A 21,897-nucleotide genomic window follows, 5' to 3' on the forward strand; every position below is an offset into this window, starting at 1 on the left:
GGGGTTTGCAGATGATGCCTCTCCCCCTCTGAATATATTTCTTTTCCTTGCTGTACAAGGTAACTTCTTTATCTTTCCTTTCCTTAGTAATATCTCTTGTGTACTCCACAAGTACCATCTTCTGTATAAAATGGTCTGATTAACATATCTAAACTCTGAACAATTGTTCTCTACTTGCATTAGCTTTGAAGTTTGCTGCTTCTATTTCAGATATGATGAAAGGATAATGTGCCTGAAATCTTGAATATTTATTTCCAGCTGTATTAGTTGTTCTATTAAAAGATATTGCTGGGGCCTGTGAATTCTGCCTTTTGAGATGTGATGCTTGCAGCATTAGAGCACCTTGGCTTGGAAATGGAGGCCTAACATTTTGAACAGCAAAGTGAGAAGAGTCCCATCCCACACAAACTCAACATGGGGTCTTCAAATTGATTTTTTTTTACTACTCAACTTGGTACCATTACAGCCTGTGCCAGGATGGGCAGAGAAATGCACAAATCCCCAGAGCTGCAAAATCAGATACATTTAATTGGCTTTACAGTTTTACAAGCCTGCTAATTCTTCACTTGGGTGTTTAATGATGTAAAGATGTAAAATAAAGTGTCTAGTGCATTATGATGACAGGTTCTTTCTGAAAAGGCCTTGCTGAACTTCAGCCTAGTGCCACCAACATGAAAGCACTTTTCTGCATGGAAGAGCAAACTCCATCACCATGGGAAATCTCCCTGTTCCTACCTGTCTAGCTGGCAGATCACCATTTTAATGCTGGTAGATTAACATCAGAGCTCTTACCCTGGGCTGCATCAAAAGCAGTTTAAGCCCAGGGTTGAGGGAGGTGATTCTGTCCCTGTGCCCTGCTCAGGTGATTTCCCACCTGCAGAGCTGCCCCAGGCCTGGCCCAGCCCAGGGAGGAGCTGGAGCTGCTGCAGAGAGCCCAGAGGAGGCTCCAGGATGGGCAGAGGGATGGAGCAGCTCTGCTGGGAGGAAAGGCTGGCACAGCTGGGATTGTTCACCTGCACAGGAGAAGCTTTGGCCTGAGCTCAGGGTGGCCTTGCAGGGCCTGGAGGAGCCCCAGGAAAGCTGGAGAGAGACAATTTCCAGGGGATGCAGGGACAGCACCCAGGGAATGGCCCCAAACAGAAAGACTGTAGGGTTAGGTGGGATATTGGGGAAAAAATTCTGCCCTAGGAGGGTGGGCAGGGGCTGGGATGGAATTCCCAGAGCAGCTGTGGCTGCCCCTGGATCCCTGGCAGTGCCCAAGGCCAGGTTGGACACTGGGGCTGGGAGCAGCCTGGGACAGTGGCCCATGGCAGGGGGTTGGAACTGGGTGATCTTGAACCTTCCTTCCAACCCAACCCTTCTATAATTCTATGATTATGGTGGATGGTGTTGCTGATTTTGGAGGTTACTCTTTGAACACATGACAGTTTCCCAGTGTGGAGAAGCTGCAGAGAGAATTCTTCAAATCTGAAAAATCTGGAGCTTTTCCATTGTGGCAGAAGTGCACCCTGCATTGTGGATATCAAAGCTGAGATCCTAAAAGGGGGATGAGGAGTGTAAAGGACAGCAGTGAAGGAAGATCATGAATGATCAACTCAGAAAAAAAAGGCAAAGGTTTCAGAGTGTTCCTCCTTTGCTGTCACCTGTGTGTATCAGTGTGTGGTGATGAAAAGAAAAAAGCAAACAAAAACAAGCATAAAATTAGATGCTCAAATAAGAGCAATAATTATTAGACATGGTGCAATACTAATAGACTGAGGCTGCAGGCAAACCCTGCACAAAATGCACTAGAACTTCTCTTCTGCCATGCCCTATGCATTTTAAAAAGAGGGAAGTGTTCAAAGATTAACACAGATCAATTCAGGCTTTGCAGGCACCAATATTCATGACCTCAAGTTATGAGGAATTGCAGTGTGCAATTGCTCTCTGTTTGCCAAAAATTGAGAAGTTGCAACTTGACCCACATGGACTTAAACTGATCCAGCTTACCAGAATTAATTCTGCTCTTCTGAAGATTATATAACATAATCCATTATGACAAATAAGTCATGGAACTTAAAAATAACTTTTATGAAAAGGCAAGATGACTTAAAAGAAAAAATAATTAATTACTTCAATATAGACAGGTCAATCTGAAGAAGACTTTATTTCAAAGGACAGTAGAATGCATCCAGTCAACCTTAGAGTTTGTAGTGATGCTCCAATATAAAGTCTGCATTAGATGATGCTCAGGAAAAGCCTCTTACATGCACTTAGGACTGTAAAAGTAATGAATAATCCATTTGTGGAGGGTTTGATGGGCACTAGGAATACTGATAGATAGCAATTTTATGAACTTTGGATGTAGCTAGGTTAGAAATTTTTGTATCACATACAAAATTTCCTTTATGAGTGCATCACAGGGCTTTTTACGGAGCTGGGAGAAATTGGTGATCAGTGCTGAGGGCAGTGGCTGCACAATGAGGAAGGATGGGCAGAGCTCAAAGCCTCAAAGACCTTTTCCACCCCCCTCTACATCTGTAGCAAACAGCACATCCTGGGGTTAGAAGCAGCTAAAGCCTGATTTTGCCAAAGTTCCCAATGCAAAACCATCCTGTGGGCCATTATTTTGTAGTTGTTTGCTTCCTTTTTTTGCTTCTCTTACTGCACAGTAACTGTCCAAGTAATGATACCGTCATGACAGCTAATAAGAGTTAACTTAGAATTGAATTATGTCAACTTAATTATAACCCCTTTAAGAACTCCTTTGAGAACAATGAGAATGTCTAGATAGGGGTTTGATGTGAAATGGATAGTCCAATTTAAATGAAAGCTTAATTCAAGTTAACATTTCTTTCTTTCTTTAGTGTCTTCATTTCTCAGAACAGATTGTTATTCTCTGTAATTAACTGACAGAAATAATAAAAAAAAATCCCCAACAAACAGAAAATAATCATGGCAATGAAAGTTCAGCCTCCACGTAAGCAAGCTCTGCTCCTGCCCCTCAAATTACTCTTCACTGATGACCTGAAAGAAGTGGGTTTAGCCTTTCAAGTATACTCAGAAGACAAAAAACCTTGCATGCACTTGTCCCTCTGATTTACTGACCATGAGTGATGGGGAATGGCATTTGCTGCCAGTGTGACAATAACAGATCCAGACCCCTGGCAATCTGATCCTCTGGGGACAACTCTCCGACTTTTGAGTTTCCCCTGGTTTTCTGAACTACCTGAGCATGAATTTTGAACAGATTCCCCCCCTAGTCTGCGTTGCTTTGTGTGTTTAATGTTTTTAAGTAACATTTACTTATGTAAATGTGGGGTTCACATGACAGTACACACTGCTCTGTTTCTTTGATCATACTGGAGTACAGGGGATGTTGGAAACAGAGAACCATGGAATGGGTTGGTTGGAAGGACCCTTAAAAATCATCCAGTTCCACACCTTCCAGGACACCTCCCACTGTCCCAGGCTGCTCCCAGCCCCAGTGTCCAGCCTGGCCTTGGGCACTGCCAGGGATCCAGGGGCAGCCACAGCTGTGCCAGGGCCTGCCCACCTTCTTCTGTGAGAAAGTAAATGAAAGAATCTCCTGACCCAGGGTATTCACTGGTGGAGCTTTTATTTTTTTTATTTTTTTTGAAGCTGAACTGCAGTGAAATGTCATAGCTCTTGTTCAGTTTCCTTCTGAAGTTCACCTTTAAACCACAGTTGCGTCCTCTAGAGGAAGAAACCCACGTGTGTTACATCCTCCTACAAAGGATTTCTGCCCATTTCTATTTCTGTGGCAGTAAATGCAGGTTAGAGGATTTGTAATTTAAACAAGCAAACATGCAGAAAACTGCATTATCATAAGAGAGTGCACTGTTCTGTGAAGAAACCTCTTTATCTTCAATTAATAATTGGGTGGTTTGTAAAAATAATAGGAACAGACACAGCCCTAATCCAGTGCCATGCCATCAGATGTAAGGCTAGAGGGAGGTGTGTAGGCATGTGGGTAGCTTTGATAACAAAGAAGTAAACCCTGCAGCTTACCCATATGATTCCAAAAATACCCATGGCTCAAAAGAAAGAGGTCTGTGAGATCCCAGCCTTTCTTACCTCATGAATGCCTGCTAGAATTTCAAACCTATTGCTCTGAGGTGGATTTCACTTGACATTTATTTTGTTTCTAGTTTTCTTTGTGCACCTTTTAGCAGTCTCAGGACATCATTTGAAGTTCAGCTATAAAGAAAATTGGTCTTGAAAAATTTCCTGCTGTTTTACCATTTCTTTTAAAAGCACTAAGTACATGGAAGGAATGAGAAAATCCATAGAAAGCTGCGGATGCTTTCACAGAAATAGTGCACTGTGCTTTTCTGATGATTTTCTGAGTCATGGTCTATCATCTTATCAGTGGCTTAGGCTCCTGTGAGATTTATGTTCCTTCCACCCATCTCAGTAAAATGAGGGATACAGGATATTGAAAACCAGGAGCTATAACATTAATGTTGCACTTTCAACATCTGATCTCCAGCCTATGACTTCTTAAGGAAGAATTCACATTGAAATTAGTATTAAAAACAAAGGGATAACACAAAAATTTTGCTGACAGTGGTGCCATGTCATGCTGAAGGCTTCAGCAGGATTCCTGTGTTCCACATGTTTTGTCCTGCAGGAACTGGCAACAGTTGGGAGTAGCTGGATGTTTCAAGAAACACTGGAAATGTGGGAAGGCCACGGAGAAAATGATTAATAGTCAGTTTTAAATGAGTTTTCAGACTTCATGTTGCAGAGGGAACTTTGCACAGGACAGGAATCTGAGCAGTCCAGATGCTCACAGATGTTTGGTAGATGGAGCTGACAGCATCTCCTGCTGCTGCTCAGAGATGGCATGAGAGCCACGAGGCACCTCCTGCAGCAAAACCTGGCACCACTGAAGACAAATGTGACTTCTAACACCAACTTCAGCAGAGTCAGCATTGCACTCTGTGTCTCTGGCTGCTCTGAGCATTTTTCTGTTTGAGTTACTTTGGTTAATTAGCCCGTAGTGTGATGGGTTTACCCAGGCTGGGTGCCAGACACCCACCAGAGCTTCTCTATCACTCTCCTCTGCAGCTGGACAGGGGGGGGAAATATAACAAAAGTTGATGAGTTGAGATGAGGACAGACAGAGACCACTCAAAAAATACCATCACAGGCAAAACAAACTGAAATTGGAGATACTGAGTTTACTACCAACAAAATCAGAGCACGATAACGGGAAGAAAAATAAATCTTAAAAACACCTTCCCCATACCCCTCCCTCCTTCCCAGCTCTATCTCCTCCTCTCCAGCAGCCCAGGATGATGGGTGTAGGGGTCACAAGCAGCTCATCATGTCTGCTGGACATGGGGGAAGCTTCTGGCAAGCTGTGACCTCCCCACTACCAAAACCTGGCCATACAAACCCAACAGAGATGGCCTCTGGGAGGACAGCCCTGTGCAAGTCTTTGCTAGAAAATGTGTTCTTAGGATATCTAGGTTATCTAGAAAATGTTATCTTAGGAGTGCCCAGGTGGAAAACCAACCCGATCCATGAGAGTTTCCGACTGCCCAGTGTCAGACCTTCCCAGGGCAGCACAAACCATGGCTCTGTCCTGAAAGGGTTAAACTCTGCAAGGAGATCTGCAGGGATCTCCAGCTGCTGCTCAGCCAGGACAGGACATGTTAGGAAAGTAGTGCTGGCCAATTACCCAACCCTCACTTTGTCTGTTACCTTCAACTTGTGTTTTAGTTAAAATTTTGACCAGAGGGAAAATAAAAAAACTCTTGATTAAAAAAAAAAAAAAACAAAAAAAACCTCTTGAGAATCTCGGCCTTCAACAGTGCATGAAGAGAACACAGGCAACACAGTCCAAATTGATTGTATAATCTGTGAAATCTTTTCTTTTTGTGAATATCTCAAGTCCCATTGCAGCCTACTCAAGTAATTTTGCTTAATTTTTCAAGGCCTGTTCTTTTATGCATGAATCTTTTTCCAGATTAACTGTCCCAGTTATATTTGATGCTGGGTCTCATTTTCATGTTTTCCTAATTGGTGCAAAATGGATTATTAAGTATAAGTTCTGATCTGTGTGCACGATTGAAGTAGATCAGGACTAAAAATACAGTATTTTGTCTATCTGCATTCAGTGTGTGCTTTTAAAATATATAATTTAGAGGCCAACAGAAAGTGTATTTCTGTCAAGGGTCATTCTTGAGGAATAACAATTGAAGTTCTAACATAATCTATAAACTGAAAATACACAAGTGATATTTTGTATACATATATTTAGGTGATCTGAGAGCTATTAAAAACTGATTTTAGTTTGTTCACATTTGTGGATTTTGGATAGATTCTACATATGAATATAGATCTACATATCAATATCAAAATTGTTGTAAAAGAGATGTATCAATAATTTAGTTTTTATGAGACACCTGTCTACTGTGGACAATTCTTGCTGGAAGTGTTGAGAGAAGCATCCCCTGCACATAATTTTTATCCATAATTTCTACTCCAAAATATGTAAAAATTAGTAAAGATGATAAATAACTGGGTTTGCTCTCTTTTGCTACAAAGACTCTTCAATCCCATGCCTCATCTCTCTTTTAGTTACTTGTCTTCCAGGTTCTGAAACTGATATTTTGCTTGAAGAAATAATATTACAAGTTACAAGGAATTAGCACCCTAAAAATATCATTTTTAGATTGGTTTGGCTTTCCCCCTTTAATTGTGGGTGTCTCTATTTCCCTTCCAAGGGCTGTATGAATGGACACTGTGGTGGTGTTCCCAGGGGTCCCAGGACGAGGGAAGAGATGAGAATCTTGACTCCATGTTTCAGAAGGCTGATTTATTATTTTATGATATATATCATATTAAAAGAAAATGATATATTAAAACTATACTAAAATAATAATAGAAAGGATTTCATCAGAAGTCTAGCAAGGAATAGAAAGGAATGGAATGATAATGAAATCTTGTGACTGACCAGAGTCTGAGCCAGCTGGACTGTGATTGGCCATTAATGAGAAACAACCCCATGAGACCAATCCCAGATGCACCTGTTGCATTCCACAGCAGCAGATAACCATTGGTTACATTTTGTTCCTGAGGCCTCTCAGCTTCTCAGGAGGAAAAATCCTAAGGAAAGGGTTTTTCATAAAATGTGTCTGTGACAGAAAACCTCCCTTCAGTCTCCCTTGCTGTCTCCCTCCAGCTCCTGCCAGGATCCTGACGTTCAGCGGGACGGTGACAACCCCCTGGATGAAGGACATTGTCCTCCCCTGCAAAGCTGTGGGGGACCCTGCTCCAACAGTCAAGTGGATGAAGGATAGGTAACCAGCAACTAAATGTGCAGCTCAGATAAATCCCATTTCCTTAAAACCCCGAGGGTTGTGGGGAGGCTGATCCTGGGTCACTGGCAGGAAGGAGAGGGACTCTTGGTGGTGATTTGCACTTGGTCCCAGTAGATGAGAAATTTAGAAATTTCTGTGGTGATTACAGGGCATCAAAGGGAGAAAAAAATAATGAAGAAGGGCTAAAGGTAAACATTCAAAATGTAAAACTTAGGAGTGTTTTTGTTTTATCCTCAGGCAGGCAGGAAGGTTTTATTCTGAGAGAGCAAAGTGCCTGATACAGTGATTTGTGCTGAGGTGGGCAGTAAATGTCTTGCACATATTTAATTTTCCATTATTCTGTTCTCAGCTTTAGTTTCACAGTCTGACAGAGCCACTTTGGAAACACACATGGACAATAATTTTCATCCAAGCACTGTGTAAGCAGGGAAACTACAGTGCTATGAAACCATCTTGTGCATTGATATAAATACCTATGATTTCATAAGGATGAACTTCATAGCCAGGGACTGCCTATACCCTCATTTCAGCATTTTTAGGAAATAACAAGTTAAGGAAGGAGTGAATTTCTGTCTTCACTACACTGGGTCCAGGAAAAGTGCATTTTTAAGCAAATTATAGATATTTCCCAACAGCAAATACTCATGGCTGCCTTATTGAAGGGACGCACCTCACCCCACACCTTTTCCTCTCTTTCCACCCTTAGCTGCTTCAAAAAATGAAATCCACTTGTGATGAATTTTGATTGTAACTTCTTTAATGTATGCACTTTGTTTCCTGTGAGGCAGTAACGGGACACCCAGTCTAGTGATGATTGATGGGCGAAGGAGCATCTTCAGCAATGGCAGCTTTGTCATCAGGACTGTGAAGGCAGAAGACTCTGGCTACTACAGCTGTGTGGCCAGCAACAACTGGGGCTCAGATGAAATCATTTTGAATTTGCAGGTACAAGGTAAGGCTGTTGGATCCACCTCAGAATCGTTACCGTGGGTTTAAAGGTGTGTCTGTTTGAAATGCAAAATATTCGTATTGGTGTGTATTAGTGCAAATCTAATTCTTCCAAATTCATACATAAGTCATTCTGATTCAGCCATGGGAATTTTATGATCTAGAAAATGGTGCTTTAGATGAAACAATTTACACACTCAGTTAAGTCTCTATGTGAGTTTTTGTAAGATTGACAACGGTGTGTTTGCATTCTGTTATCTTCTAGTTCTTCACACAGAAGGTATCAGCTTCTGCCTTCTCCTTACAAATATCACATGTATCATTTTCATATTACAAAATTCAGAAAGACATGAAGGCCTTTAATTTAGCTCCTGGAAAGCTATCAGCAGAAATTTGCCTCTGTACTGAGACCTTGCACAAAAACTTCATTATGCAGGCAGAGAATTTTATTATGAGGTGAATATGAGGAAGCATTGGAAATGAAACATCAGTTAATGCATTTCTCCAGCTACATTTTATATTCATTTTGAAAAGCACAAAGTGCATCCAGGATGGTGTTGATATGTACAAAAGCAGGGATAATATAAGAATATAAACTAAGTGTAAAGTGAAGCAGAACCTGTGTATTCACATACCAAGAATTCCCTGTGCAGATTTCCTTGCTCACATGCACTAAAGCAGATCCTAAAATGCTTCAATTTACTGCAAATTTTTGTACTAGAGGGTACAAAAATCACTCTCCTGGATGGGAAATTCAAGCTTCAAGTGCAAACACATGAGAGCATAGAGAGGTTGTTTCCACTGCAGTCCCCCTCTCTCCCTGCCTAAACCATTCCACTAAGCCTTGGAGCAAACCTCACAGCAGATATTGGCATGTATCAGCTTCCCTACAATCCAACAGAAGCTAAAGATGCTCTTCTGTGATGTTTGAAGCATGACCACAACAGGAAGTAGGGAGAGAAAACACCATCAAATGGAAACCCTACATTTATATTTCACTAAGTACTTCTGTAATTGCATATGTTTGCTGTTATTGAACTGCAGCAACTAAAAGCAAATCAATATTACTTCCCTAAGGGACAGACAAAGAATGGCTTTTAATATGTGGGACCACCATTTTTTGTAGATAGGGTGAAGCTGTGATGAAAGCTTTTGCAATAAATCTTTCCCAGTGTAGTGTGTGCACTCTCTCCCCATGGAATCAGCCAAGTCACTCAGAATAACAGAACAAATCCATCTCACAAAGGGAATTTTCCTTTAGAGTATAAACTGTCTCTTTTGTTTTCTTCAGCCCTGTTTGGCCCCGTGAGGGCAAAAAAAAATCAACTTCTCTTTGAAGTAATCCATAGCTGGAAAGCAGCAGACTCTGCCTTACATCAGCACCCATTATTCTGCAATGAACATGAATGCAGTGGGGAGCTTTCCCTGGAGTTTCACTCTGCAGGAAGAGCTGTCCCTTAATCACAGGCAAAGCAGGCAATGTTCTCTGGCAGCAGAATGCTGGACACAGCAGAGCATTCTGGACTTCTGTCCTGCCTGCTCATGGGACTGTGTCAGGACAAGGGCAGCTCCTGCCAGCACGGGTCACTGATACCACCACTCTTTTCTGTCCCCTGCCAGGGGAGCTGTGGCCATCCTGTTGTCTCTTCTCCCCAGATTTCCATCCCATTTTTGCTGCTGTTTCTTGATCCTTTGCAAGCATGGACACTGTCTATACCTCACTCCTTATTCTTGAAGCAGCAAAGCTCAATTTTCTCCACTTTTCTGACAGCAGAACGTTCCCAGTCCGTTTCCAGTCCCAGCTCCCTGTGTCAATTCCTAGTCCCAGTTTGCCCTATCCAGTGCAACTTGTTGGGATGTGGCAGGGCTCCTTCTCTGCCCTCTAATGCTGGAAGAAATTCCTCCAGTAAGGATGGTGAGGGCTGGCACGGGGTGCCCAGAGAAGTTGTGGGTGCCCTGGATCTCTGGAGGTGTCCAAGGCCAGGTTGGGCAGGGCTTGGACCAGTCTGGTCTAGTGGAAGGTGTCCCTGCCCTTGTCAGTGGCCTGGAATGAGATGCTCTTTAAGATCTTTTCCAACCCAAACCATTCCATGATTTTCCTCCAAAGGAAGCTGGGAACTGGGAAGTGGATGAGAGTTTAAAACCCTGTTTCATTCCTGCACTCAGTCAGCGGCTGGTCCTTGGAACCCTGATCTTCCTTCCCCCATAATGTTTATGGGGAGCAGCAGAGCTGAAGTGCTTCCAGTCTGCTGACAGGGTTGGGAATTCTTTATACCAAAAGCCTCAGTGGTTTGGAAAAGGGCTGGATCTGCCTCCAGTCACAAATCTATCTAGGATATCTGATTAACTCTCACATTTGCACTGGCAGAAGCCCTTGATTTGCACCTTTTTTTAATTTTTGCCATAATAGCCTGCACACACAGAAATGAGTGGGGCATCATTTGCAACAGCACATGTTTCCTGTCACTAAAATTTTATCTTCTCCCCAAAAGAGATATCAAAAACCATGAAAATTAATGACTGGGGAGCTCATGTGCCATTGAGGTCTAACAGGACAGATGCAAAAAAATTCAGAGAAAAACAAAGGTTAGGAATTGAAAGACAAAATTGTGCATAAAATTAAATAAAAAAATGAGAGCTTGTCTGTTCTCATCTTAACCAAGGATGTCAGCTAAACAGACACTTTGACAGAAATAATTTGCATTTTTTGCAACTCAAAGCAGCTATTTGATAAATGACTCTTAGAAGTGATTAACATCGTGTCAAACCATTTGATTGCATTTTCTATTTTTAACTATTTTCCCATGTAGTTCCACCAGACCAGCCAAGACTCACTGTATCCAAAACTACATCTTCCTCTATCACTCTTTCCTGGATACCTGGAGACAATGGGGGCAGTTCTATCCGAGGTAATGTAATTCAAGTTAATTGCTGCTTCTTACTAAATTATCATATGTTGATAGGATTAGTATAAAATTATGAATGGCTCCAAAAAAAAAAAGAAAAAGAAAAGAAAAACAACCAGTCTGTATTGCTGTCAACCCTTAATGTGCACTATCATGGTGATAACAGCTTTCAGTAAATTGCAGTTTGTCTTTGTGGTGGTTTATTCACACATTTAATCACTTTCTCCTCAGCTGTTATGACAGTTGCTCTATCTGATTTTCCAAATGTGTAATCTCTAACCACTCATTTTGGATGGTGCAGGTTCATCATCTGGTTGTTGCTGATTGAAGGGTCCTTAGAAATATCCATCCTTTTTTTTCCCCCTTGAAGACATCATAAAAAATGGTATTTAAGCTGTTGTCAGGGGGAGCAAAATGCATTGCCTGGTATCTTTCAGTCAGGAGAGAGCTGTATCTTTCCCTGCACATGGGAATTTTTTCAGTTTTATTAGGTCATTAAAATGCCTCCTTGGGTTACCTGAAGGATTTGTGATACCATTGCCATCCACGCTTTCCCTCCAGGTTATATCCTGCAGTACTCAGAGGATAACAGTGAGCAGTGGGGCAGTTTCCCCATCAGCCCCAGTGAGAGATCCTACAGGCTGGAAACCCTGAAATGTGGCACCTGGTACAAGTTCACCCTGACTGCCCAGAACGGGGTGGGGCCGGGGCGCATCAGCGAGATCATCGAGGCCAAGACGCTCGGCAAAGGTGCGTTGGTTCTGTGAATGCTGGGCACCAGCGAGGGAAGGGGTGATGAGGAGGACTCCATCCTGTCAGAAGGCCAATTTATTACTTTATTACACTATTTTATATTAAAGAATATTATACTAAACTAAAGAATACAGAAAAGATACTGAATGCTAAAAAGACAATAATGAATACTCGTGACTCTCTCCAGAGTCCCGACACAGCTTGGTCCCAATTGGCCTATGAGTCAAAACAACTCACAGCAGAATCCAATCAGAAGGCTAATTTATTATTTTATGGTACTATATTATATTAAAGAATACTATACTATACTATACTAAAGAATACAGAAAACATACTTACTGAATGCTAAAAAGATAATAATGAATACTCGTGACTCTCTCCAGAGTCCCGACACAGCTTGGCCCTAATTGGCTAATGAGTCAAAACAACTCACAACAGAAAATAATCAGAAGGCTAATTTATTATTTTATGATACTATATTATATTAAAGAATACTATACTATAATAAAGAATACAGAAAGGATACTTACTGAAAGCTAAAAAGATAATAATGAAAACTTGTGACTCTCTCCAGAGTCCTGACACAGCTTGGCCCCAGTTGGCCAACGAGTGAAAACAACTCATGCCAGAATCAAATCAGACAATCACCTGTGGGTAAACAATCTCCAAACACATTCCACATGAGTACAACACAGGAGAAGCAAATGAGATAAGAATTGTTTTCCTTTTCGCTGAGGCTTCTCACTGCCTTTTAGTTTCCCAGGAGAAAAAACCCTGGGTGAAGAGATCATGTTCAGAGAATGTGAATGCCACATGGTTCCATCCCCTTCACCCTCCTAAAGCTCCTGCACTCTGCTGGAGATCTTGGGTTGATGAGAAAACAGGCCTTGATATTTTAATATTAGAGGCTTTGGAAACATTTAAATGGCTGTGATAAAAAAGGCTGTGGCAGTGAGACTTGAAGCCCACACAGGCTAATGTTCTGTCATTTTTTCTCTAATATTTTTTTTCTAAGATGGGTTGGCAGATATTTGGTAAGAGGATGTTTCCACTGTCACAGACTATAGCAATTCCAACTATTTCATTGCCATGAGGAAATTGGCTCTTCTCTTCTTATGAAAATTCAGGGTGTTGTTTATCTGTGTGTTGAAGGGAGACAGGGAGTATATTTATGTATAAAGGGAATGGAGCCAGTGTCTGATTTCTGCTCCAAGCCAGTATTGCAGGAGTGTGCAAGCAGCATCCTCTGAACTGGATAAGTGTCAAAAATAAAGGAAAAGTTTGTGTCAAGTTCTGCAAGGCAAAACAAACCATATTTTTTGAATGGATGTTTGGATATTTTTTTTCTACATACTGATTTGAAAATCTGGGTTTGTGACTCTGGCATAAAGTGGGAAAAAAGATTTAAGGAGGAGGGGGGGAAGTTGTATATATAGATACTGAGTTTAAGGTAGACTCAAGATTGCCCTAGAAATGATTCTCTAGATTTTCTATTTTGAGAGGTTTAATCTGCAATATTAAAGCATTTTGTCTGGAATATCTCACTGCCTCTAGAGCCACAGTTTTCCAAGGAGCAAGAGCTCTTTGCCAGCATCAACACGACGCGGGTGAGGCTGAACCTGATCGGCTGGAACGACGGCGGCTGCCCCATCACCTCCTTCACCCTGGAGTACCGGCCCTTTGGGACCACGGTCTGGACCACGGCCCAGAGGACATCCCTGTCCAAGTCCTACATCCTCTATGACCTCCAGGAGGCCACCTGGTACGAGCTGCAGATGAGGGTGTGCAACAGTGCTGGCTGTGCAGAGAAACAAGCCAAGTTTGCCACGCTCAATTATGATGGCAGTAAGTGTTTCCTTTAATGCTGTTTTACTTGGGTTTCATATGTGTTTGTTTTTGTTTTTTTTCCTTTTTGCTCATGTTCTATTTTTTCCTCAAAAAAAAAAAAAAGGAAAAAATATTCCAAAAAAATATCCTTCTGTTTTTTCTTCTATTTTTTACTCAAAAACCCCATTTTGAATCTGCCAGCCATGCTGTCAGAGAGGTTAAAGTCTCAAAGATATAAAATAGCTCCTGATTTCCTCACAGTAGGCTGTCGGGCAGAAAAGAGGAATTGTTTATTTGTCCTCACATAGGAAAAACTCCAAAGTCAATCAGCCATGAGACACATAATCATAGGACATTAAAAGTCATTAGTTCCAATGGTTACAGGGGCCTTTCCTAGTATTTCATGCATCTTTTCCATGAAATTTTAGTCTTCCATGGAATTTGTTCCTGCAGCCATTCACAGGGGCGTCTGGCTTAATTGCTGTTCCCTGTGACACAGCCCAAAACTCATTATGGAACACATTGGAGCAGCCAAGCAGGTTGTCCTCTGGGAAAGCCTCTGGATAACATCCTCCAAGGGCAGAGCAATGGCAGTGCAATCATCCCCGTTCACAGACAGGGGACAGTGAAACTAATGGCCATGACAGATGGCTCTGTCATGCCCAGCAGCAGGACACAGACCATGAGGGAGTTGTTTCATCCCACTCTTCTGCCAGGGGTTACTGCCCACCCTGCAAAACCCAGGACACCAGGGCAGGAGCAAAGCTGCCAGTTTGTCACTCAGTGCAGCTCAGGTGCTGCCAGGCTGGGTGAGAGGGCTGCTGGCTCCATAGTGGGGAAGGGCTGCATTCCTGGCAAAAAAGGCAGCACAGATGGCTCCAGATGGCAGCTCTGGATTGCTCCAGTGGGAATTGCCAGAGCTTTTCTGGAGACTTCCAGTGTAAAACCTTGCTGTGTTGCCAGGGGTGTTGTGCTGCATTGTGCAACCACTTGGCAACATCTGTAGTGTTAAATTAAGCTACAGCACTGGTGAGCAAGTTCAAACAGGAGCTGATGGTTGTGACAGCACCAAATTGGTAACTGTTTGTAACTCTGTGTTGGTAACAGGCCTCCACATGAACATCACCACTCATGTACAGCTCAGGGGTCATTCCCAGGCAGAAATGTGGGATTTGACTTAGGCAGGGTTTAAACCTCAGCACCTGACACATCCTCTGCTGCTGTACCAGCCTTTGTGCTGGGTACTCAGCAGCTCTTGCAGATAATTAATCACCCTTTGGAAAAATATCATCTTTGGTGAGCTGCCACACCAATCCACATATTATTTCAGATAGTCTGGAAAATTAACAGAGAGATCTTGCCTCAGCACTCCAGAGATCCACAGGAAACCAGGACCTAAGCAGTTACTACACAAATGTTCCAGGTTTTTCCAGGCATGTGAAGGACTTGTTTTACTGAGAGGTGTAGCTATTGTCAATAATAATGCTTTCAAGTATTATGAGTTAATTTCTTCTCATTTTACTTAACCTATCCTGGTTTTGTTTTGTTTCCAGTATCTTTCCACAGGCAGCATCCAACTTTCAGTTGTCCCATTATCATCACTTTTATTTGATTGGGGCAGTCTTAAGCCATACCTTAAAATGAATTTATATCAAAATGCAGATCCAGAGCCTTAAATTTTCACTTGTAGCACTCAAATCAAAACTATTCTTACAATGATCTGATCTGAAATGTTGTCAGGCTCTGCTCTTTGATTGGGTGATGATATGACCTGGTGTGACCTGCACACCCTTTGATTTTTTATGTTGCCATATAGCATCTTTAAAAGGGATAAAATGAAACAGTAAAAAACATTTGCAGCATTAAATTTCCTGGGCCACTGCTTTTGGTCAGCTAGAAAATTTCCCATTTGTGATATTGCTGGTTTTGTTTGTGAAGCGTGCTTTGCCAGGACTGAATTGTGCCTTAGAGAGGCAGAGCAAGCTCAAATACTGACCTTGAGGTTATGAGAGGAAAACAGGGATGGAAAAGCAAATTTCAGTTTTCAGATTTTCTAGCTTTGCTAGGTTTGACTCAGAACTGAAATTATAAACTGATGATGATGAGGATTATCATTCTTACAAGTATTTGATACAGAAAGTTTTGCTTCCATAGACAGGGAATTTTTATTTGCAGAAAACCAGTGGAAACTTCTTGGCCAGCCCCACTTTTGAGTTCTGTCCCTGCCTCTACCTTTGATTCACCCTGTGATGTGAGATTAGCCCCTTCCAGCTTGCAGGGGTCACAGCTGCCCCTCAGATAAAGCAGATACAAGAGTAGCACTTTGAAGATTAGATAATACAGTGTATGAAAGTTCTGGGATGCCAAACGCTAAGAACAAGCTTAGAAGCTTTAGCAGCTTTAAGATAAAGCCTTTGTAAAGTTTGCAGAAATCCCAGAGTTACGTGGTTCTGGGTCACTTTGCTGTGTGTGGGAGCAGTATCATGGCTCAGCATCCTCCCCCTCACATCTCCCGGTGCTGAATCAGGTCAGAGGGTTAATGGCAAACCTACGTGCAGCTTTTTGCTCTCTGTTCATGGGCATTTCAGTAACAATCTCCAGCTTACAGGTTTGCTGACCTGCCTGCCCCTTGTTTTTACAGAAGCACACGATCCATAAGGAGATATTTTTAGCCCTGTGCAGCTGCAGTTGTGGAGAGCTGCAAAGGAGCTTCCCAGCTCAGGGATCAGCTCCTCGGTAGCCCTGGCATTAAATCGGATCAGCTCTAAACTCTGCTAATTGATGCTGACCCACCCAGGCACTCCCTGCCCTGAAGGACACAGGGAAACACTCCTGGGATCACAGGGTGCACTGGGAGATGCTGCAACCAAAGGGAAAAAGGGGTCAGAGATATTCAGATTACAACTTCTGTGAGGCACCGATCAGGCTAACAAAGGGTGATGGTGAACCGACCTGGAAAACAAAACAAACCCTCCCCTTTTGTCTGGTTCTGAGTCCTGCAAAAAAGCTTTGACCATTCTGCTCCCAGCAGGCACCTACAATGACAGCAAATGCTGAAATGTTGTTTTCTCCCTTTCTCCCAGGATTAATTTTTGTTAATTTCTGACACAATTGCTGAAAAGCAACAAAGGGGTGATGTGAAAACGTGCAGTATGACTTTTTAATTAAGCTCCAACTGCCTGTTTATAATGTTATGAGGTTTACATTTGCCTAGAGAGAGGTATACATAGTGATAATCACATATCTAAACACTTCAGGCTTAAGTGAAATAAGGGCCACTCATCATTTGATTTTCATCAAAGACATAATTTTAGGCAATCTTGAACCTAATGGTCTCTGTGACTGTAATTCAGAGAAAACTTTGGCCCTTTAGTATCCAGAAGGGTTTAGGAGGATGTAGAGACAGTTATTAGTATTACCTCCAGGAGCTTGAAGTTCTTTCCATTTCTTCATCTAATAATTTTATTTGCCTTTAAAGTAGTACAAAATGTGCATCTCAGGGCAAGATGAAAACATCCTGCTGTGTGTTCAAGAAACAGAAAATTACAAAAAAAAAAAAAAGAAAATTATGGAGAAGAACTGCAGTGGAATATTAGAAAAATATTCCAAATGCAATTGTAAGAAAACAAATTTTCCAAAGTACCTAATATAGGTTTGGATGGTTGTAGCTTTTCTTTTTATCTTTGTCCCTTTAGGGAGCTTCTCTTCTCTTTATATGCAGCTGAAATAGCTCTTCTGAAAAAAAAACAGGACTTGGGATTCTACATTTTCACTGTGGTTATGGCACTCACACTGTACTGCATCAGATCTCAGTTTTTATTCTGATACTGTATAGCACATAATGAGATATAACTATTATCACTTAATGCAGCAATTAAAATGTAAAAAAGGATGTGCCTGTTTTTCTCTCTCACCCTCCTTTCCTTTTAGCAAGTAAGTAGCCACTTTTATGTTTCAGTAGCTGGTTAAAATTTAATAGCTTCCATCCAAAGTCATCACAGTTCACAATACTTACGTGTTTCTATGCATTTCAAGGAAATCTGCATTTTATAGCCTCATTTGTGGTTGCATTCAGCAGTTTAATAGTAATCAGGAAATGAGTGAGAAGTCTTCCATGACTAAACAGCCTTCCACAGAAGGTGCTGCATTCTTCTCACGTCCCTTAGAGGTAAAGAAGAAAAGAATTGAAAAGTTCAAGTATTATATATCACCAGGAAGCCAGGTATATTCAAAATGCAAATATGTCCCAGAATGAAAAAGTGAGCTGCCTGCCAGTAGCTGGTAGATTCATTTCCCTCGTTTCCCTCTCAAAATTTGATTGTTTCTATCCAGCATTACTCTCCTGTTTTACTGATGAGTATAATGTCAGACAGTCTTTAGCAGATTAGTATCAGGTTGGCTGTCTGAATTTCAGATCACTATCACTGCTGCACCCTCAGAAGTGATAGCAGAATGTTGCTGTGCAAAGGATTAATCTGATGTATGTGGCACAAAATGAGCTTTGTCAAATGAGTTCCTTGCACAGCAAAGCCCAGCAGAAATGTCACAGCAGTGCTATTTCCCCATAATAAGGAATAATAGACATAGGGAGGAATTCTGAGCTCTCTTACAGCTTTTTAATAATCTAATAAGACTCCAAATTAATCATAGTATTTGACTGCATATCAGGCATGGTTTTCCTTAATCAATGAATGCAATTCTTCTGGATTTCTGATAATCTCTGCACTCAGTCCCTCATTACCATGAGCCTGGTTATGTGATCATGGCCATTAGACACACAAATGTAGCCTCCACCTCACACAGAAAAATCCTGCTGAGGGTTCTGCCAGCACCTGAAGCAACAAAACGCTTTATTCCCTGAGAACTCAATCTTTTGTCCTGGTTAAGAGGCCTCTAATGCCATGACCCTGTTTCCAGGTACAATCCCTCCTCTCATCAAGTCGGTGGTGCAAAGTGAGGAAGGGCTGGGAACCAACGAAGGGCTGAAGATGCTGGTGACCATCTCCTGCATCTTGGTGGGGGTCCTGCTGCTCTTTGTGATGCTGCTGATCGTCAGGAGGAGGAGGAGGGAGCAGAGGCTGAAGAGGCTGCGAGGTAAGGGGGTGTCTGTGGAACTTCTCAACGTGAAAATAGGAGTGGGGCTGCACGTGACCAAAGTGTGCAATCCCCAGCTGGGATCATTTTCCTGCAGTACAGAACAGTGTGTGTGTGTGTGTTTTCTGTAGAAATTCCTTCTTTTTCTTTTGGTCAGAAGTTTCTAAAAAAAATTATTAATATACACATTGTTATTATTTTGCATGGGGGAAAGGAAGATATTTCTCATTGGTTTGCTTTCCTTTTTTTGTTGTTTGCTTGCTTCCCTCAACGAGCCTAAAGTAGATTTTTTTTTTGAAGGATGAAATCAGATGTTCTGAAGATGAGGGAATCTCAGTTTTCCATCAGATGCTAACCATTATTTCCAAATTATAAAATGAAAGTAGCCAGATTTTGGTAGGATAGCACACACAAGCAGATATTCTCAGATTTGTTACCACATTTTCCCCATGATTTTTTATTATAGAACTTACACAACACTTCATTGTTCACTGACTTTTCATTGTTGCTAATCTGTATTTTCTTCTAATCCTTATTCAAATTCAGTTGTTTGTTATGTGAATAAGATTTAGATCTGTGAATTCATTCAGCTTTATCATTTTTAGCAGCAAAAACCCCCGGCTGAGCCACAGCCAAGTTTTTGACCCTTGCAGTCTGACACTGCTGCCCTGTAGCTTTTGCACTGGCAAAAGGTATTTTGGGAAGGTATTTCCTGAAGGTATTCAGGAAAATCCTTTCAAATCCAAACCTGAATTAATAGTAAAACAATTTATCATCTGCAACAAATAAGCCTAATCTCTTCCAGGAGCCACCAAATTGATTAGTTATTTTGTATTTGAACCAAAATGTGGTCATGGTACCTATTAAAACCAGGGCCAACCCTATGTTTTCCTTCTGACCTTCCTACTTCTCTCTCTTTTGAGTCTAATTTTGTCCTTTCTAACAATATTTTGGAGTAAAAAAAAAGACAGAAGGCATGGGCAAATTCATATATAAAGAAGGACAACCAACCTTATGGTTCATACACAGCTCTGGAAATCAGGACATCTGGATGCTGTAGCTTGTATAATCATTTTTTCTTCAAAACCTTATAACCCATTTACCTTCCCAATTTTGGAGGGTTTTTTCATTTAAAAAAAGTGTGGTAAAGAAAAAGGAAGTGTTATCTTATCTTCTTAGAAATGCTGTGGAATTCCATCCAGTAATGAGCAGGACATCTCAAGCCCTTTGGCTCTATAAAATGATGTTTCTGCACATTATTTTTTCATGGTTCATTTACAAGTATTCATAGAATCTTGAGTTACAGTCCCTTGAGGAAGGATGATGATCACTGACCGGGGTGACTTTTGCATAAAATAAAATTTCTATGAATTATTTCAGAAATTAGGAATTTAGGAAAATATTGGAGCTTCACTTAAACACAGGCAGTGGAAAAGATTTCATCGGTACTTTTGATAAAAGAAATCAGTATTTAAGTACCATTTCTGTAAAAGTTGTGTCTCACTTAGCTGAACTTGTCACACTACAGCTCGACATCCCATCTGGTCCTGTCTTCTCTACAGCACAGAAGTTCTTTTTTGTATCATTTTCAGTCTCCAAGGATATCCTTTCCACATGGTGGTAACCAAGTCATTTCTTAATGCTTTAATTGGTAAATGAAACAGATGAATATATTTTAATTTTCCTCTCTCTAGTTTTCCCATCATTTACATCCTTAACATTTTATCCATTGAGATCATTTGCCAGTTCTCTGATCGCTCTGAAACAGGAAATATTCCCTGTTGTACAGCCCTGGTTTGTGTTCTTGATCATAAGTGTGACTTTATGATCCAGATTATTTTCTTAGTGATCTGGCATTTTCCTTATATTTTAGCTACCAAATACTTGTATAATTTTCAAAATTTTATCAGACATTATTTTATTTACTTCAGACCACTGATAAGTGTCACAGACAAAAAGTACTGAATAATGATTCTCTGCTTCAAATTGGGGTCTGAATATGTTGAAATCCATTTTAAATAGCTACTGTGTTAATCATGCTACTTTCTGTTAAAATAGTTTGAGTTACTGAAACTTTGTTTTAGGGAAATGTAAATATGACCTTTTACTGTGATTCAATCATATCCCAGTGAGAGCTTTTTCCAATGTCATTAATTTTCAGCAAATTTTAATGTCATTTTTAAAAATCCACTTTGTTTGACATGGCTGCTTGACCACAAGTCTGTATTGATTGGACTCAATTATCCTTTTAAATTCATTTCATTAAGCTTCACTCAATTCTTTTTTATTATTATTTTGTGCATTGCCAAGATCAGACTGATAGGACTTCGGGAATTCAGAATTTTTTTGCTCATTCTTTTTGAAGACTGATCCCATGTTTGGCATTTTCTGCTCTTCTGGAGCAGAAACTTTATGTTCTAAAAGCTTTCCTGACAATAAGTGTTGGTGTTCCAGAGGACTCCTTACTAAGTTCTCTAAAATGTGTGCAAGTTTTTCTGATGTCCTAACTAAAAAAATAAATAGTTTACTTTAGTATTTTTTGTGATTAACTTTCATACAATTTTTGAAAGGGAAATGCCACATTATCACTTGGTTTGTGTTACCTAGTGGGGTTTCTTTGAGACACAATATTCTTTTTTCCTAAATCAGGATTTCCTCTAGTCTACATCAGAAAAATAATCTCCACAGTGGGACCTTCTGAAATAATTTGTGCAAATTACAGATGTAACTCTTGCTTTTGTGGCTGCAGATGTGGTTTTTTTGAACCTGTTCGACAAAGAGGAGAGGGAATTGCAGATTTATTTGCAGTGTGCTCTGCATGCAAACATTTGTATCCCTGCTTATGGACAATGGCTTTGAGTTCCCATTTCTGTTGAAGAACAGCAGCCTCTCTATTCTTGATCCTTTTACCACTTCTCTGGATGTAGGGACAATTAAACATTTTTCTTCCTCCTTTATAAACAGATTTCTCAGCAAAGTCCTGGTTTTTTGCCCAGTTTAGTTGTTCCACCAGCCAGGTCACACAAAAAGGTCAC

General features: G+C 41.0%; 1 protein-coding gene across 2 annotated transcripts in view; it reads left to right on the plus strand.

Moving 5' to 3' along the window:
• The window catches only part of DSCAM (DS cell adhesion molecule), a 472,610-nt gene that overhangs the window by 405,988 nt on the left and 44,725 nt on the right, over window positions 1–21,897 (plus strand). The window contains exons 22-27 of one of the 2 annotated variants that reach the window (XM_066545552.1): window positions 7,196–7,313; window positions 8,123–8,286; window positions 11,093–11,191; window positions 11,750–11,938; window positions 13,496–13,786; window positions 18,686–18,862. In XM_066545552.1, the coding sequence (XP_066401649.1) occupies window positions 7,196–7,313; window positions 8,123–8,286; window positions 11,093–11,191; window positions 11,750–11,938; window positions 13,496–13,786; window positions 18,686–18,862 (1,038 nt within the window). Of the gene's footprint in view, window positions 1–7,195; window positions 7,314–8,118; window positions 8,287–11,092; window positions 11,192–11,749; window positions 11,939–13,495; window positions 13,787–18,685; window positions 18,863–21,897 lie in introns of those variants that run through there. The other variant, XM_066545553.1, reaches the window with a different exon arrangement.

This window comes from Molothrus aeneus, chromosome 2 (assembly GCF_037042795.1).
Source record: "Molothrus aeneus isolate 106 chromosome 2, BPBGC_Maene_1.0, whole genome shotgun sequence".
NCBI lineage: Eukaryota > Metazoa > Chordata > Aves > Passeriformes > Icteridae > Molothrus > Molothrus aeneus.